General features: G+C 50.1%; 2 protein-coding genes across 3 annotated transcripts; both read right to left on the bottom strand.

The window, feature by feature from the left end:
- Positions 1-6544: 6544 nt before the first annotated feature.
- Lbx2 (ladybird homeobox 2) lies at positions 6545-8430 on the bottom strand. The gene is made up of 2 exons (NM_001109244.1): positions 8175-8430; positions 6545-7104 (listed from the first exon to the last, which is right to left on the bottom strand). The coding sequence occupies exons 1-2, from the start codon at positions 8368-8370 to the stop codon at positions 6710-6712; spliced, it is 591 nt and encodes a 196-aa protein (NP_001102714.1). The 5' UTR covers positions 8371-8430; the 3' UTR covers positions 6545-6709.
- Positions 8431-13390: 4960 nt separating this feature from the next.
- Positions 13391-17976, bottom strand: Pcgf1 (polycomb group ring finger 1). Of its 2 annotated transcripts, none has more exons than XM_039107592.2 (9): positions 16165-17976; positions 15400-15505; positions 15150-15302; positions 14914-14985; positions 14672-14777; positions 14420-14453; positions 14237-14323; positions 13622-13702; positions 13391-13535 (listed from the first exon to the last, which is right to left on the bottom strand). In XM_039107592.2, the coding sequence occupies exons 3-9, from the start codon at positions 15250-15252 to the stop codon at positions 13488-13490; spliced, it is 531 nt and encodes a 176-aa protein (XP_038963520.1). In that variant the 5' UTR covers positions 15253-15302; positions 15400-15505; positions 16165-17976; the 3' UTR covers positions 13391-13487. The 2 variants fall into 2 exon arrangements, with proteins under 2 accessions (XP_038963520.1, NP_001007001.2); NM_001007000.2 differs by lacking the exon at positions 16165-17976 and adding an exon at positions 15925-16059.
- Positions 17977-19023: the final 1047 nt, after the last annotated feature.

Here is a 19023-nt window from a genome sequence, read left to right as displayed (position 1 = left end):
TTAATCACTGAGCCATCTCTGCAGAGAGAGAGAGAGAGAGAGAGAGAGAGAGAGACAGAGACAGAGACAGAGAGAGAGAGACAGAGAGACGACAGACAGACAAACAGAGCGGTGGGGAGGGAGGGAGAACCACATCTCCTGAGGACATCAAAGGAGAGTGAAGTTCTGGAGTGCTCCGTGGCTTACAGCAGACTTTGAGACTACACCAGATCCAGAGAGGAGACAGTGGAGTTTGTCCTGATTTTAGCCCTAGGGAACTCATTGGTCAGCAGGGTCCCACTGATGGATAAGGCTTGAGTCTCTCCCTTTAGCTTGATGGGCATTCACCCTCCCTCATCCAAGTCCCTGCGCTGTCTGTTGTAGACACAGCCTTCAGTTCTGTAACCCCCAGCCCTGGTTACATTTCCTCTCTCTGTTGCTATGCACTCTCTGACCTCTCATGTTCGTTGATCAAATCTCCATCCCCTCCCACTGCCTGAAGAGTCTTCAAGGGTTTGCATTTGAGAAGTCCCTTCTTAGATCTTGCTTGGAGCCAGCAGGACTAACACAGCTTGATGCAGGCCCTGGCACTGCTGATACCCTGGCCACATCTCTGCCCAGAGATGGACATTATAACTAGCTCCTCTCCTCCCTCCTGTGGTTCCCCTCCATTGCTGGGAGGAGAGCCATCTCTCTATCACTGAGCTAAGTCTCCCAAAGCTTCCTTCCTTCTGTGGTTGTTGACACCTTATTTTAATTGTTTATGATTCAGGACCTTTAAAGTACTGAGCAGGAGACAGTCAGATGTGATGAGCTGCTCGCCCTAAAGCAGGTCTCTGAGCGTCTGAGCTCAGTCCCTTCATTTGCACAACAGAGGCAATCCCTGCCTCGCTGAGTTGTTAGAGGAGTAAAGAAGGAAGACATCTCCCCATTGAGGTTGCTAAATAAACTGATTTATGCCTACACCTCTCCTGTGTATTTGTGACTCTTAGATGGAAAGAAAGGTGGGAGCACATTGCTTTTTAAATTGATAAAGTCCAGAAATTCCTGGGACTGTGGATCTCAAAGTGTGGAGGCCAGTATCACCAACATCACCCAGGAAACTGACAGATGCAAACACTTGGGCACCAGGCTGGAAATTCTAATCAGCTGAAGAGCAGTGAGTTCCCAGCAATCTGTGTTCAGTCAGCCTTCACTGAATCCCTGTTCATTCTTCATGTGTGTGTGTGTTTATGTGTGTGTTGTTCGCACATGAGAAGGATGTGTGTTTGCACCCATGTACACACTTAAGGAAGCCAGAAGAGCACATACCTCTTTATTGCTTCACGGCTTTTGAAGATCATATGGGACTTAATGTGTAAACCGTGTTACCCTCAAACAGAGATCCGATTTTCTCTGGCTCCCAAGAGCGGGCCTCAAAGACCTGCCCAGTGTACTGGCTTTTTCTTTCCTTTCCCTTCTTTCTTTCTTTCCTTCCTTCCTCCTTCCCCTTCCCCCTTCTCCCTGCCCCCTATTCCTCCTCCTCCACTTCCTATTCCTCCTTCTCCTCCTCCTCTTCCTCCTCCTCCCCCTCCACTTCCCCCTTCTCCCTGCCCCCTATTCCTCCTCCTCCACTTCCTCTTCCTCCTCCTCCTCCCCTTCTTCCTCCTCCTCCTCTTCCTCCTCCTCCTCCTAAGATCTTATTATGTATCCCGGCTGGCCTGGAACTCTCTAGGTAGATCAGGTTGGCCTCAAACTCAAAAAGATCCACGTGTCTCTGTCTCCCAAGAGCTGGGATTAAAGGCAGGTGCCACCATGCCCAGTTCATCCTGTTATTTTGTGAGACAGCGTCTCCCATTGAACCTCAGTCTTGCCATCTTGGCTAGGCTGGCTCAGCACTGACCTTCCGGGATCTGCTTGGGTTTGCCCATGGAGTTGGGGTTACAGACATGTGGAGCCATGCACAACTTAACGTGAGTGCTGGGGATTTGAACTCAGATTCTGCTGCTTTCACACCGGCTGCTCTTACCCACAGAACTGTCTTCCGGATCTACACTGCCCATTTTTCTAGGACCTTCAGAGTGGCCATCTGTCCAGAGTCTACCTTAATGCGTTCATTTGTTCTGAGACAAGGTCTCCTTTAACCTGGAGTGGTTCAAACTCAGTCTGTAGCCAAAGAAGACCTAGAAACTGTGATTCTCTGGCTTCTGCATGGCAAGTCCTGAGCTTCAAGCCTCCGCCACCACATCTGACTTGATTCTCCACCAACCGAGATACATGCCAAGGCTGACTTATTTGACTTGCTTTTTGTTTGTATGTTGAGACAGGCTCACACTCCTACTGCTGATACTCTGGTCACCATCTCTCTCAGAGATGAACATTACAATTAACCTCTCTCCCCCCTCCCCTCCCCTCCATTGCTGGGAATAGAGCAACTGAGGGTTGTTGTACTCAGGACAGGGAAGGGACTAGGATGAGGGAGGGTGAGCACTCATCAGGCTAAAGGGTACGACTTGAGCCTTATCCAGCATGTGCTATGTAGCCCAGCCTGGCCTTGAACTCATAATTTTCCTGTCTTAGATTCCTGATTAATCAGGTTATAGGCTCACACCATCACGCCTTGTTTTTGGTTGCAGTTTTGTTATCCAAGGCTGCAGTGTAAGGGGGGTGGTACTGGCTGGACAAGAACTTAGGGAACACTTGGGGAAAAAAGGAGTTTATGGCTCAGTACCAGCTCACTAGATTCTGCTGTCTCAGCTCAAATGATTTGTCCTGGAACTGTTCAGGGGCTGGGCTGGGGAGAAAGAGTAGGTTTAGTTTAAGGGATATTTATTTGTTTATTGTGTTTTGGTTTTTTTTGAGACAGGGCTTTTCTGTGTAATGGAACCCTAGCTGTCCTAGACTCTCTGTAGACCCATGCTGGCCACAAATTCACAAGATCAATCAGCCTGCCTCTGCCTCCTGAGTTCTGGGATTAAAGGCATGGCGACCACACCCAGCAGCTAAGGGATAATTCCTACATAGTGACTCCTTAAGAAATGTTCATCCAGCATTCTTGGTTGGTGGTGGTTGGCAGGTCAAGCTGGAGTGCTTCAGAGACCCTACTAGAACTCCTAGTCTCTCAAAGAACGTCTCCTTTTACTATGGGGGCATTTTAGCCTTCAGTTATGTCCAACTGGTTTTCTTGCCCCCTGCTGGGGACTAAATCCTGTCCATTTAGCTAACTCTCTAGTTCCCAGTGCTACCTTTTTTTTTTCTTTCTTTCTTTCTTTTTTTCGGAGCTGGGGATCGAACCCAGGGCCTTGCACTTGCTAGGCAAGCGCTCTACCACTGCGCTAAATCCCCACCCCCAGTGCTACCTTTTAACATTGTGAAATGACACTGCTGTTTACAAAGTCTGCGAAATCAAAATCAAAATATCAGCTAAGGAGATAGGCAGAGGCTAGTCAGTGTCCGAGGATCTGCATATGACGCCTGGCTCAAAGCACTGTAATCCAAACACTGGGGAGGCAGAAATTTGGAATCCCTGGGACTCACTGGTCAGCTAGCCCAGTTGAAGCAGTGACCTCTAAGTTCAGTAAAAGATGCTGTCTCAAAAAATAAGAATAAAAAAAATGAGAGATGGCTCAGCATAGATTGCTTCTGGTGAGGACTCGTGTTCAGCTCTCAGCATCCATGGCATGGCAGACAAGCTACAACTGCCTGTGACTCCAGCTTCAGAGTTTTCCAACATTCTTGGGCCAGCCTCCTTTGCACTCACGAGAACATACCCCTACACACACACACACACACACACACACACACACACACACACACTGGCACACACATACACACTGGCACACACATACACAAACATATACTTAGAGCCACATATACATGAAAAACAGCACCCACCCCTTTCCAAAAAAGCCCTTACAATGTTTTAATTAAATTTACCATTTTACGTTGGGACACATTCATAACTATTCTTACACTGGCTTCTGGACATACCTTTAAATAATGTTCCCTTTCTAAGACTTCTTAGCCTCTTCTGAAGTTGAATAAAAGATTTATTTAGTTATTACTTACACAGTGTTCTGCCTGCATGTATGCCTGCACACCCAGGGAGCACCAGATCCCATTATAGATGGTTACGAATCATTGTGGTTGCTAGAAATTGAACTCAGGACCTTTGGAAGAACAGTGTTCTTAACCTCTGTACCATCTCTCCAGCCCCATGAAAGGACTAAATACTCTGCCCCCTGCTTGCCGTACACTGACTACTTCTAGTGGACAGGGCTGTTTCAGAAACTCCAGTTTATAGTCATCCCAATAGGAATAATGACAAAGGAGGTGGCTGAGTTTATAAGGCTGTCAATCCTATCACCCCAGTCAGTAGGAGAATGCTATGGATTCCCTTCTGTGACCACCTCAACACCTCTCCCAGTCTTGCTCTGAATTCTTTCCCTCTGCCAGGCTTTCTCATGACACCCCGTCAGCTGCCCTAAGCAGTGTTCTGCTTGGCCTCCATAAAGCCTTGATAGCCATGCCTGGTTTACTGTACAGCACCCACCCCAGTTTCTTCCTTGGTCCTCTCGCCTCTCTCCCTGTGATCTTTTGCTTTTTAGCGCCTCTATAGGGCTAGCACCTGAAGGAGCTGAAAGCCAGAAAAAAGAACAAAAGCAAGCAAGCAAGCTAACGTGTCAGGGGTTAGAGATGTGACCCAACACTTAAGAGTTCTTTCTTTCTTTCTTTCTTTCTTTCTTTCTTTCTTTCTTTCTTTCTTTCTTTCTTCCTCTCTCTCTCTCTCTCTCTCTCTCTCTCTCTCTCTTTCTTTCTTTCTTTCTTTCTTTTCCACAATGAATAGGTCTCATTTATTAGGTAGAAAACACTTAATTGCATAAAACTTACAGGGAAAAATGGCCATATTTGAAAACAGCTAAAAGGATCAGAGTAGAACACAGAACCGTAGTGAGCAGTGTCACGGAGCACACTAAGGAGGTGTGTATAGTCAGTCCCACTGGCACCTGGACTGTCAATTCTTAAGTATTGATTTGTACTGCATGTTTTTCCACTGGCAGATCTCCTCACTCTTCAAAGAACAAGGAGCTGCTACTTCTGACTGAGCCTAGCATTTCAAAATTGGGAACTCTTAGTCACAGTGCATCAGTAAGTCAGGGTTGTTGACCACAATGAGGGTGTCTCCATCCTTCTTATGTGGACGGTGATATCGATAGTGCACAGGTAGGAAGGCCTGGAAGCAGTCGATGCACTGTGCGTCCTGCCGGGCATAAATGAGGACCACAGACTCTGTGGACAAATAGCTGGGGGCTTCTAGATTAAAACTTTAAGAGCATTTTTCTATCCTTGCAGAGGATCTGGGTTCAGCTTCCAGCTGATGTGGGCACATGGGGTGGCTCACAACTGATCGTAACTCCAGTTCCAAGTGATCCAACACCCTCATCTGGAAGTGTGGGTACCAAACACACACATTACACTCATATACATAAAATGAAAATAAATCAATCTAAAAAAGTGTGCTGGGTGTGCTGGCACATACTTTAGTCCTATCAGGAGGTAGAGGTAGGAAGATCTCGGAGTCCACAAAGTGAATTACATGATAGCCAAGGTTCCAGAGAAACCCTGTCTCAACAAAACAAACAAACAAACAAACAAACAAACAGCTTGTGTGAGAAAGCATGAAGGTGAACCTGTGTCTTCCCACCTACAAGGACAGTGTCCTAACATCAGATTAAAAGTCCACTCAATTGGCCTGTTCTTCTGATTAATTCGCACGAGGCACTCAGATCTTGTGTGAAGACACCAGATTCACCCCTGCCTTCCGGCCTTATTTATTTCCCCTGGAGTTTCCTCTCCTTGGCCCTTCACTTGCTGCCTGAGGTCCTAGGTGCATGGTGGTCTCTTAAAGACTGAAACGATGGGCCTCTGGCTCCTCAGTGCTCCTGGTCCCTCCCCAGTCAATGCCTCGAAGGAGGAGAGTGATTAATGGCCAGCAAGAAGGAAGGTCAAAGATGAAGGTCAGAGATGTCAGCTGTGGGTCCAGGTTTTTGGTTTATTGGTGTGTGCGTGTGCACTCGTGATACAGCCCAGGCTGACTTAGAACTCTTGTTTCTCCTGCCCCTACCTTCCAAGTGCTGGGATCACAGGTGTGCACCCACACTAAGCTTACCGTGGCTCTCCTAATGCAGGGGACCTAGTAAAGCTTAATTAAGAGTAGAGAAAGAATCACATTATTATATAGGGACCAACCTAAAGGTTAGTGCTGAGGTCTCCAAAGCTACAGGCAGTCCTGGGAACAAAGGTAGCCAGTAGTGGGTAGTGGCCGGAAGGCACCGCTGGAATCCTGCCCACTTCCTCTGCATCCAGTGTCTACAGAGGAGAAAGACAAGCCGGGTCTTTGAAGAGTAGCTGATGCCTGTGTCCAAATCCTGACCTCAAGTCTCTTTTGAAAAATAAGCATAGCCAGACACCTACCTTTTAGGTTTGCTATTTGGCCTAAAAGAAGCACCACGTTTTAAACAGAAGTTCCCAGTGAGTAGCAGCTTGCCTTGGTTTGGGCGGCGGGCATTCCGGACTGAGGTTTCTTGTAGCAGAGCGGCGGCTTTATTCTTAACGAGTAAGAAAAGTAGGAGTGTGGAGTTAGGAACAGAACAGAGCTAAATGGGTCTCTACCCTCCACCCGGGAACCGAGACAAAAGCCCCTAGCAGGAGTCCAGGGCCCAAGAATCCAGGGCAGGCAGCAGCTTTTCTTTCAATCGTCCACCTGTATCTCTTCATCTGATAAGCCGGGCTCGGAATCGGGCCCTGAAGGGGTTGGCTGGAGGTCAGGGCTTGAAGCGCTGTCTGGCAGTGCTGGGGGGCACAGGACTCCCGGAGACAACCCGCACAGGGAGGCCAGGTCCGCGCGCATCTCCTCCACATCCCGCTTGAGCTTGGCGCGACGGTTCTGGAACCAAGTGACCACTTGCGCATTAGCCAGACCCAGTCGTGCAGCCAGTCCGTCGCGCTCTGACGGTGCCAAGTACTTCTGGAAGACGAATCGCCGCTCCAGCTCCAGCACCTGCTGTGGAGTGAAGGCGGTGCGCGACTTGCGGCGTCTCCGGACACCAGTGCCAGGACCCGGCGGCGCCTCCGGGACGGCTCTGCCTGCCAGAATGAGACGGAAATGTCAGTCTCTGGCTTTGGAGGAGCTGAGGTCTGGGTGGAAAAACTAGGGTTGCGGGGCTCAAGCAGGTTGGAGGTGGGGGGCGGACCAGCACCACGATCCCTGTACACCCGGTCAGGATCCGGATTCGAAGTGCAGCAGGCCCTTGGTGGTGCTGGCGACAGGGAGATAAGGTTGTTAGAGTCGGTGGAGGCTGGATGGGACTGACGAGAGATCTGGTGCAGAGTCAGGGACGTTTGGAGACGGTCCTCTGACTCCTTTTAGAACTCCAGGTTGTGCGTAGTAGTAGGGTAGAGGCCAAATTGAGGTCGGGTGACCCATCCGGCCTGGTGGCAGTATAAAGCCCTCTGCTTATGCGTCCTTAGTAACACCAGCTCCCTTTCCGGGAGCCCAAAGGGAAGGGAGGCAGAAAGGCGGTTCTTGTGCCAAACCGTGCTGCAAGGACCTACAGAGTTCAAGAAGTGAACCTGAGGCTGGGGCCCAGGGCTGGGACTGGGGCTGGGACTGGGGCTGGGGCTGGGGCTGGGGCTGGGGCTGGGGCTGGGGCTGGGGCTGGGGCTGGGGCAGGGCTAGGGCTGGGTAGTTGGGAGGTCTCAGAAACTTTCTGCCTTGTCCTTGTCTCACTCTTTCTTGCCTGCAGCTCAAGCGTTTTGTCTCCACGGCCTCTCTTGGTCGTGACTGCCCCGCATACAGCGAACGCATCAGCCCAGCGGGTCCCTGGATTCTCTCCAGCCTAGTGGTATCCCACAGCTCCTGAGACCCCCTGGAGCAACTGCAGAGTCTCAGAACTAACTCAGGAGACCTGCGGGGGGCCCATGACGCAACTCCTGACACTTGGCCACTCCTGACACTTGGCCAGAGGGCAGGGAGTGGGCCAGGGTCAGACATAACTTTGTGACCAAGGACAAGAGAGCGAAGGGGGGTGGAGGGAGAGAGACAGACAGAGACAGAGATATAGACAGGAATGGACGGACGGACGGACAGACAGACACATAGACACACAGTTCAAATCCGCGACATTGGGAAGGGAGTTTGCTGGCGTGGCGTGTACCTTCAGAAGGCTGTGGAGCGCGAGGAGAATGGCCCTGGAAAGTTTTACTAGCAAGCTCCTCCAGCGCACACAGTGGCGATGCAGGATCAGGGCCGGCTTCAGGAAGCCGTGGCTCAGAAGGTGCTCCGGGGACCATGCTCCGACCGAGGATGTCTGCGATGCTAAAGGGTGTCCGGCGCTGACGTCCAGAATTCATGGCAAGCGGGGTTGTAGCGATCCCGCCTCCCGCTGCGCTTGGCTTCCACAACCTCCTAGGCCCCCAGCACTCAGCTTCCGACCTGGGCCCCCTGCCTCGGACCCGCCCCCTAGAGCTGGGTTGAAGCCCCATGTCCCCTCCTTCTGCATCCCCACCTCCTTCCAAGGGCCGCAGTGAAATGTGGAGCCCATAGGCGTACTGGCAACCTTATTTCTTCTACAGAGAGAAGCCGATGGCTTCTGACTTTGAGGTTTATATAGCTCTGTGCACATTCAAACTGGGTGCACTTCCCCGGATTGCATACTGCTTTGGTCCCTACACATGCTCTGGGTCATAAACTCCTGGGCAATAAAATTGCTTTCTCTGGCCTCAAGGGCTGGGGATTTGCAGAGTTCTGAGAAGAAACAGGATCAGGGCAGATTGTGTCAGGGACTAAATATCTTATCTTTGCCTTATCTTCCCCACCCCACCCTGGGGAAATGTCTTAAAGGGAAGATGGTGACTGGAAATGGTTGGTGTAGTGTGGGGATCCAGGATCAAGAACCTAGCCTATTAGAATACCTGTCATAAAACGATACCATAGGGAATGGGGCAGGCGAGCGAGGACAGGTCTCCACAGAGCACCTGCCCTTCTTACTGGCTCACCGCAGGTCTGACTTTATCATTTTATTAAGCCCTCGTAGTTCAGGTATGATTTCCCTGTAGGATCACTCTCCAAGAAGACTAATTGAAGGCTTGGCCTTTCATTGCTTTTTGTATTCTCTGTCCTCTTCTCCTCCACATTTATCCACATCTGGGTTAGCGCTCCATGATCATCTTGAGATGAAATAAGGCAGCTCTGACTTAACAAAGTGAGAGCTAGGCTCTCACTCAGTAGCCCAGGCTCTGCTCAAACTCAAAGTAATCTTCTTGGCTCAACTGTCTGCGGAGTGAGCCATTGTGCGGGCTGTACTCAATCTATGCTTGTTTTGTTGATAGTACAGCGAAAGGCCAGAGCAGTCTCTCCTGGCTTATTCCCAATGTCACCTTTCCTGTGGCCTCTGCATCTCCCACTAGTATGCAGGGTCCACTTGTCTACTCTTTGGGGCAAGTGTAACTTAGAGTTTGGGTGCTCCAAAAAGGTCTTAGGAGACCCTGGGAACCTGGGCCAAAGGCCCCTTGACAAGAGGACACGCCCCTTAATAGTAGGAGTGTTTTCCCATAAAGGGTTCCCTCTGGTGATTCTCCTGGAGCCTGGGGAATGCTCTTGAAGCTCCGTGTGCCACTGCAGGGTCAGAGAGCAGAGCCAGGCCTGGATGAAAAGCTGAGCTGCCTCAGGACCTTGTTGATTAGTTATTAATGGAGGGGTAAGGGAGGGCACTAGAGAGCTTCTCCTTCAAGACTTAGCCCTCAGACCAGCCCTTGTGGTTTCACTTAATATGCAATTAAAGCAGATCCCAGGAGGCACAAAGAACTGCTCTACTGCATCCCAGTACTGTCACCCAACAGATACTGCAACCTCTCCCCATGTATCCATTACATGGCTGTGGCTTTTATGTCCTTTTTACCTCTGCTCTCAATTACTCCTGTGTGAGAGGAGTGTGGGGCTCTCCTGAGGGGCTTTGCCTTCCTTCCCTTCCACCTCTCCTGCCTACCTCTTCCCTTCAGCACATGGGCTCCGGTAAGTGCTGGGATGGTCTTCGGATACAAGTTTGGGGGGAGACAGATGTAGAGAAGGTAAAGGGAAGATGCCCTAACACCAGAGACTGACCAAGGACATACCAATGCCCAGGGATTAGTCCAGACTATCTCGGGGCCACTGAGGGGGCCTTCTCCTGGCTAAGCATTTGGAACATGAGCTGGGGAGAAACCGGATCCACAGAGGGGGACCAGAGGAGTGTGAGTGATTAATGAGGGATGTTAAGAGATTAAATGTGGGTTCTGGGCTTGAGGGGGAGCACTCAGCTGTCTCATAGCTTTCCCTGCAGCAATTGGGGAGTGCAGAAGCTTCCTGGTGACCAGTTGTTTTGCACCCAAAGATTCAGCATTCTACAGGTCTGTAGCTCTGCTCACGTTCTAGTAAAGTCCTTTGTCACGGGTGGCACGGGAGAGACAGAGTGAAGGACAAGCCCTCTGTTTCCAACAGGGGCAGAGCTGTAGAGCAGAGCTGGGAAGCCTCAGCCTCGGGATAGGGAGGTAGGGAGGGAACAAAGCAAGGGCTGGTCCGCATTCCTTTCCTCCAGCGCTGAGGCCTGGGGCCTTGGCAGTCTGCGTAGTGGGCAGCCCTGAGCAACATGTCTTAGAATCCTGAAGGCACCAAGTTCCACTGGATTGTGCACCCCTTCCCCAAAGGCATTGGCTTGATTTCCCAATCTGAGATGTGAGTGACCTTGGGATCAGGGTGGAAAAGGGAAGGGGGTTTGCAGCTGTGCAGCATCAGCAACCACTGGAGATGTTCCGCAGCTGCTGCTGTCACTGTGCAGGACTAAGGCTCCGACTACCCACCCACTAGATTCAGCCAGATCCAAGCAGACCTCACCACCTTCCGCTGTGGGCTGCCCACGCCTCAAAGCAAGGCCCGCATCTCCAGGAGTGGGTGCTGGGGCTCCTGAGCTAGGACCTCCTAGTCTTCAGGCATGGCTTAATTAGAACCACCACCACTGTTTTATTTAGCTTGGGGTGGGAGGGGCGCTGATGCAAGCTGCCGTCTGATATTTAAATTTTATAAAATTGTTTTTGAAAATTTCATACTTTGTATTTTGATCTTTTGATCGTATTCAACCCCAAGTCCTCTGATCTCTCCCTCCCTCACTCTCTCCCTCTCTGTGGCTGAGCTGCAGCCACATCCAAAAGCAAGCTCCTTCGCAGAATGGCAGGGATAGACTCCGGACAGTGCTGCGCTTAGCAGAGCTCCTCCCTGTTTATGAAACTCAGGTGGGCACGCACAAAGAAACGCTAGAGAACACCCTGAGGACGTGCTCGATCGCAGACTCTAGATTCTGAAGGTAGTAGGAAACTACCATTGGGATATTTAACCCAACATGCACTGCTGGCTGAGGTCACCTCCTGGAAACGATCGGTCCTGCATGGGGGAGGGACCCTTGCAGAGGTGAGTCTGCCATCCTCCCCTCCTACACCCTACCTTTGTAGGAATGGGGCATGGAGACTGTAGCTTTAGAGGTGCTCCCGACCCAGATCCCAGTCAGCTGCCCCAGGCAGATAAGCACTTTTTATTGTTGGAGACCCTTTGTACTCCATTCAGGCTGACTCAGAACTGGTAATTCTCTTGCTTCAGCTTCCCAGATGCTGGAATTTGATAGGAGTCTTAGCTAACCTCATCTATGGCACTTTTACCTTGGCCCTATAAGCAACTTGGGGAGGTTTCCAGACGGCAAAATGAAGGCTGGAAAAGGTCCAGATGCTCGATTAAGCTCTCTCAGCTTGCACCCACTGACAGACAGCCTTCCAACCTCTGCTGTACACCAGGACCCCTGGAACTCCAGGAATCACTTCCAGTCCTTGAGATTTGGGCTTTACGTGTCTCCTCCACACTTACACTGACTGGTCTTTGAGGATCATCCCAGGTTGGGTAGCAGACTGAGGCTTCCTTCAGAAAATCCTGGGGTGGTCTAACCTGATATTGTCTTGGCTTTTCTTTTTAAATTATTTTATGTATGTGAGTACACTGAAGCTGTCTTCAGACACACCAGAAGACATCAGATGCCATTACAGATGGCCATGAGCCACCATAGGGTTGCTGGGAATTGAACTCAGGACCTTTGGAAGAACAGCCAATGCTCTTAACTCCTGAGCCATCTCTCCAGCCTTTTGAGACCAGGATGACCTAACTCAAGAGAGTCCCCTGCCTCTGCCTTCAGAGTGTGAGGACTAAAGGTGTGCCCCACACCTCCACCTGGCATCATTACCATCATTATTATTGGAGGATACTTTCTGACTCTCCCACATAGCTTTCCATCAAATCAGGACCCTGGATGGGACTGCGGAGCCCACCACGTACAGTGGGCTTTAACAGACAAGATATGCCCTTGTCTGGCCACATCCCTCTTCTATGAAGCACCTTTCCCTGCTTAAAGCTCATCATCGTGCCCTCTACATGGGTTCCTTGTTGCAGGATATTTGGTCACGCTGTGAACCCCAAGATTTTGTTATTTACTAGAAAAACCTGATTTTAGTTGTGGCATGGCTCAGCCTTAGCACACACCCTTAGTCCAAGAGCTTTCTGCTTGAATACTGAAAACAGAATCAATAAAGTCAACCATAGGTCAAGAGGCAGAGCAAGCAACCAGTTGACAGGAAGTGAACAGAGAATTATTAAGAAAAAACCATAGAGAGTAAGAGGGAGTGAGGAGGATGGATAGAGAGACGCACAGGCATAGGAGGGAGGGACATTCACAATTTTAAGGAGGTTTGTGTGAGAAGTGAGAGAGGCATTCTGTTGGCTGAGGAAGGTCAGTTGGGTGCTTTTTCTTCGTAGCGGACACAGTTTTTTACCCAGCATCTGGCTCCCAAGTCTTCATTGGGAGAACGGAAGTGTTGAGATTGTTAAAAACAGCAGCTCCTCCTCCACTCCCCTTTCTCCATCTTGCCTTCACTGCCCCCCCCCCTCCCCCCGGCTGGCTCTCCTGTCCTGAGCTCAGATCTGTCCTACCAGATGCCACTGGGAGGATCTTCTTTTTCGGGTCTATTTCCCAGCCTCACAGAACGGAATTATTTGAACTTTTCCTTAAATATTATTCTTCTTCCTCTTTCGTCTCTCCATATGAATTGTGACATCCGCTGAGGCTGGTACCATATACTGAAGCACATGAAGACAGTAAGAGCTGCCATCGACGTAGCATTCCTTTACCAAAAGGTCAGGTTTCAGTTCCCCATGAGCCTCTATCCCCCTTCTTAGGCAAGCCATTGAGGACGTTTGGTAGATAAAGGAGAGACCCTTCTTCCCAGTGAGAGCTGGGAATTAGAGGAATTAGAACACAGGCCAAAGCTTGAGTGCGTAGCCAGGAAGAAGGAAGGTGAGAAGTGCTTTTTAAAAGCATTTATTTCAAAAAATAAAACCGCAGTTAATTTCACATAAATATCTGGGAGGGGTGGGAAGGGGGTGGAAGCAAGCCTGGCCCCTACCTCCTCTTCTCTTTCACACTGTATTGTAGAAGCAAAGGAGATGGCTAAGGAGAAAAGGGAGAGAAGAGGTGAGTGGGCTCTCAGCACCTGCCGGCCCCTCAGCCCCCTGTGCACCGTGCACCCGGCTTACCTTGCCGAACCAGCGGGAAAGCCATAGCTGCTTCATTGTCATGTGATCAGGGAGAACCTCATTGTCAAAAAGGAGCTGTACCTAAGAGGGAGTTGGGCACAGAAGACTTTTTGGTAGCGCTGGGCAGAGACATGTCTCTAGACACTCCCCCTCTTCTCTCCTCCTCTCCCTCTCTGTGTCTGAATTTATGTTGTGTATGTTCATATCTGGGGAGGCCAGAGAACAATTCTGGGTGTTGTTCCTTGACTCCACCCACTTTTTTCTTTTCTGAGAAAGGGCCTCTCATGGCTGGAACTCATCAAGTAGGGTAGGCTAGTTCCAGATCCAGTGCTGGGATTACAAGTTTGCACTACTATACTAGGTTGTTTTTGTTTGTTTGTTAGTTTACTGACTAAGCTATTCTAACAGACCACTCTCTCACCTCTTTTGCTTCTGAAGACAAAACTCTTTCTCTGGAACCCAGACTGGCCTGGAATTCCCTATATAGCCTAGGCTAGCCTTGAAGTAATCCAGTAATCTTCCTGCTTGAGCTTCCATCCAGGTACAAGCTGGCAAGCCAGACAAGTCCTCCCCTTTCAGCCCCTGTTCTCCAAATAACCTAGTGGGTTTACTTACATGTTGTGGATTTAGCATTAGTCGGTGACACAGAACCCTTCGGAGATGGCGGACCTCAGCTCTAACAGAACATCGAACATACTTGTTCTAGGAACAGAGAAGGGAGGGAAGAGGACCAGTGTGTGAGGGAAAGGTTGCTACAAGTGGCTTCTTCAAAGAGGCCCTCCCTTCAGCCCCGCTCACCTGAAGGACATTTTTATTCTTGTCTTTGCCAGAACTGGATGGAAACAGACACAAGTTAGAGTATTCCACTTTTCCTGTCCCCTACCTAGTACACAGTGTATACACAGTACACTTTCTTCAAGGCAACAGACACTCCCTCACCCCTTTCCCCAAGTCCCTTAGCATCTGGGTCACCAGTGGTATCACTTCACGAAACCGCTGACCTGCCCCTCACCTCAGCCCCTGACCCTCACCTCAGCCCCTGACCCTCACCTCAGCCGCTCCAGGCATAGGCTCAGCTGCTCATCGTATCGATAATAGTGGGCTTTAGAGTGGTCAAAACTGCTGAAGGGGAGGCCAAGGTTGCTCAGGGCTGGCTCTGAGAAAAAGTAGATTTGGTGGAGGCTGGTACAGGTTCCATACCCTCTTTTCTCCAGAGAGCAAAAACCGGGCAAAAGAACTGATCCGAGGGCTTTTACTTGTCCCCCTCCCCCAAATGACCACCAAGGACATACCTTCACCACTGGGCTGGGAGACTCTGTCCAAGCCTCGGGACTGATAGAATTCCCGAATCCGTTTCTCTTCACCTAAGAAGGGGTGAGGGGCGGCCATATTAATTCTCTTTGTCCTGGTTGTTGACCTTTTTATCTCTTTATTTTTTGATTCCCAACAAAACTGTTGGGAACAAAACTTCAAGGTGCCACCCAGCGTTAGAGTCAGGAGGCCCCACAAGCATAAGGTGGCCACTCACTGTCTTGCAAGCCTGGTACTAGCTTATACACTATGTCCTGCATGACCCGATCCAGTTTGAGATTGAGCAACGGCTGCGTCTCGTGGATCTTGATGTTACACATGGGGCAGTACTTGCTGGTCTGCAGGTACTTCACGATACAACTTTTGCAGACTGTAAGAGGAGAAATGCAGATGCTCAGTCCCCTTGGGAACCCGACACATGTGACAAACAGCTTGGATGAGGACAGATCAGGATCCGGGACACTCACAGGTGTGGAGGCACTCTGTGATAGTGGTGGCGTCCACGAAGTAGCCCGCGCATAGGCAGCAAACGATGTGTTCATTCAGGTCTTTGATCTTCACCCGGACCTCCTCCTGCGGACACACCCTCAGTCACTCCCCACTGGTCTTGCAAGCCCTCCCCATCTCACCTCTGCACTTCCCAACTCCAGAGCAGTTTCTGTTTATTGGACTCGGTCGTAAGGCCCCCCCGACAAGAGACTGGGGGAGTGAGCTCCCAGTACGCCCAGCAGAGGGCTCCGCGCACAGCGGGTGCTCTCTCTTCGCGGATCCGCTAGACTCTCTTTTCCTTCGGGAGACCAGACGCTGTCGGAGACACAACGCGCAGGCGTCCTAGTCCAGCATTTGGCAACCCTGCCAGAATCGCGCGTGCGTAACGCGCACCCCATTGCTGCGCAAGCGCACTGAGCGCCCATCCCGCCACCGCCCGTCCTCTCCTCTGTTTGGGTTCACACAACTAACGGACCCTAGCAGTCATCCCGCCGCCCCTGCACCTCGTTCCGTAGTGGGTCCATCTTGTACACTGACTGGAGCTGGTTCCGAAGCCTCATCGCGATCGCAATCTGGCCCCCCTGAGGAGACGCCATCTTAAAGGCTGATCCCAGCCTGCCACTTCCGGTACCGCCTGCGGGGCGGGACTTGTCTCCTAGCAACGAGGGCCTCACATTCTCCGGATTGGCTAGTTTTCCGGCACACCCCACTCTCGCCCCCTCTTTAGTTCCCCGTGTGCTCACCTGAGCCCGCTGACCCCCCCCAACACTCGGTGGTCGTTAGGGAGTGGGGGAAGCGTGAAGCAGGGTCTCTGCTGTGCACGCTTCCACAGGCGTTCTTCGGACGGCGCGCACACAACCTCTGGATCAGCTTCGGGAGCTTGTGATAGCCTGTGCCCCGGGACCCCAAGGTCGGGCTATCGCCGGCCGCTCCAGCTTCAGAGCGCGGGAGTCCCTGGACCCGACCTCGCCTCAGACCCGGGGTCCTCACTGTGCAGTGTAGCCCTGCTCCGCTAAGGCGTCTGCGTTGCGGAGCTGCGTCCGAGCCGCGGGCCTCCTCCAGTCGCCGCGGGAGTTTTTCCCGGCTCGCGAAGTCTAGGAGAGGGTGCCCTGGGCGGGGTGGGGAGGGAGAGATACCCCCCTCCCCCGGGAAACGTAGCGATCTTACTCCCCACTCTCTCCCTGCTGCCCAGGATAGGCCCTGGTTAATGATGATGATTTAATCATCGGCGCCTGCGGAGGCCTGGGACAGACTAATGCAGAGCAGATGCTGAAGGAGGAGGGGAGGATTGACAGCGAGGATACTTGGGCAGCGAGTGCATGCAGTAGCATAGGCCCCGGGCCCCAGATATGGCACACTGTCATCCTGGGTCCTTACAGGGGAACTTAAAAAGAATAAATTTATTCTACAGCGTTATTAGCATCGAGTACAATTGGAGATTGGAGCGAGAGGGGAGATACTGGCGGAAAGTTAAAAGGCTTTCTGGAGAAAATGGAACTTTTGTGTGGGCCTGATCGACATATGGATGGATGAGAAGTCTAAATGTGAAGGAAGTAGAAAAGGCAGTGTGGAGGGAAACGGTCAAAGAAACAGGTGTGGGAGAGCTGTAATGGAAGGGATGGGACCTAAAATAGTTGGAATAGTTAGATTGATGGTATCTGGGACCTCACAGAAAGGAGTGTGTGTTTGTTACCCCATAAATGGAATAAAATGTTGTACTCCGAATGGAGTATATAAGCATCAAGAACGAATTAATGACTTGTTAAGTGACTTCTCGCAGCTATGGTTTTCCTCCCTGGTCCAAGCCACCTCGTCACCACTGAGCCATTGCCGGTCTTGACTGCTCGCCCATGCCTTCATTGATCTCACATACACATACATACATACACACATACACACACACACACCACACACACACACACGTGGGCTGGAGAGATGGCTCAGCGGTTAAGCACTGACTGCTCTTCCAGAGGTCCTGAGTTCAATTCCCAGCAACCACAACCATCTGTAATGGGATCTGATACCCTCTTCTGGTGTCTGAAGACAGCCACAGTATGTATGTGTATGTATGTATGTATGTATGTATGTATGTATGTTTTTGATGATGTGTTTCTCATTTTGATCACACTGCTAGTTTAGTGGACATGTGTATATGTCAAGACAATATACACTTTAAATACTTTCAGCTTATTGTAAATTAAACTGCAAGAAAGCTGTTTAAGGGATAGAGAGGAGACTAACAAGGCTTGTAAGGAAATAGCAGTTTAAAAAAAGCTGTTTAAAAATAATGACAGAGGCCTGTAATCCCAGCACTTACGGGGGTGGGGGTGGGGTATTGGGTTAGGGTCTGGAGTTCAGGGTCATCCTAGGTTACATAACAGAGCACTAACAACAGAAACAAGCAATAAGTAAATCATAAGATTGAAAAATCAGATTGTGGAGCCAAGTATGGTGGCACACGCCTTTAGTTCTAACACACAAGGCAGAGGCAGTAGATCTCTGAGTTTGAGCCCAGCCTAGTTTACAGAGCAAGTTCCAGGATAGCCAGGGCTACACAGAGAAATACTGTCTCAAAAAAACTAAAAAATAATCAGTTTATTTTCTGTCCTTTTCCTATTTAAGATATTCTAATAGTGTGGGCCTTACAACTCAGTATCAGAGTGTTTGCCCTGGCCCTGTGTTGATCCCTAACCACACAACTCAGCAGCCCCAGGGACTGGGGAGATGAGGGCTCTGATGCTAAGCACTGGCTGCTCTTTCAGGGGACTCAGGTTCACTTCTCAGCACCGTAGAAAGATTTCTACCCATCTGTCACTCCAGCTGCAGAAGATCCAGTGCACTAGTCTGGCCCCCACAAGCAACACATCATGTATGTGATGCACATACATACATGGATCTAAAACAAAACCCCCAAACTTGATAGCTTCCCTTTTCAGTCAGATAAATACCTAAGGCCTTGCATGGTTTCCCCAGCCACACTGGGCTCCTCCACATTTGTTCCATAGACATACTGAGATGGGCTCTGCTTTGACACACTGGCCACTCATGTTTCCTCCCTCAGGCTTCAGTGTTCCCGCTGCACAAATAACCTCATTTGCCTCTGGCTTCCTTGCTTTATGCTGCTTCTTACCACTTTAACATTGCTTACATTTTACTTAGCATAGTTTTTAGCTTTATTTTAGCATTAACATTTATTTGGTTTGATTTTTGCTTGTCGGTTTGTTTGTTTGTTTGTTTGTTTGTTTGTTTGTTTGTTTTTTGAGACAGGCTCTCACTATTTAGCCCTGGCTACCTGGCACTCACGAGATATATCTGGCTGGTTTTGAACTCACAGAGATCACTTGCCTCTGTTTTTCAAAGGATTAAAGGCATGTGCCATCATGCCAGGTCTGGATCTCTTTTCTTTCTTTCTTTCTTTCTTTCTTTCTTTCTTTCTTTCTTTCTTTCCTTCTAAAGATCTTTTTTTTTTTGGTTCTTTTTTTCGGAGCTGGGGACGGAACCCAGGGCCTTGTGCTTCCTAGGCAAGCGCTCTACCACTGAGCTAAATCCCCAACCCCCTAAAGATCTATTTTTAAAGATTATTTATTTATTTATTCATATGT

The sequence above is a fragment of the Rattus norvegicus genome, chromosome 4, assembly GCF_036323735.1.
Source record: "Rattus norvegicus strain BN/NHsdMcwi chromosome 4, GRCr8, whole genome shotgun sequence".
Lineage (NCBI taxonomy): Eukaryota > Metazoa > Chordata > Mammalia > Rodentia > Muridae > Rattus > Rattus norvegicus.
This window is presented reverse-complemented; position numbering and strand designations above follow the sequence as displayed.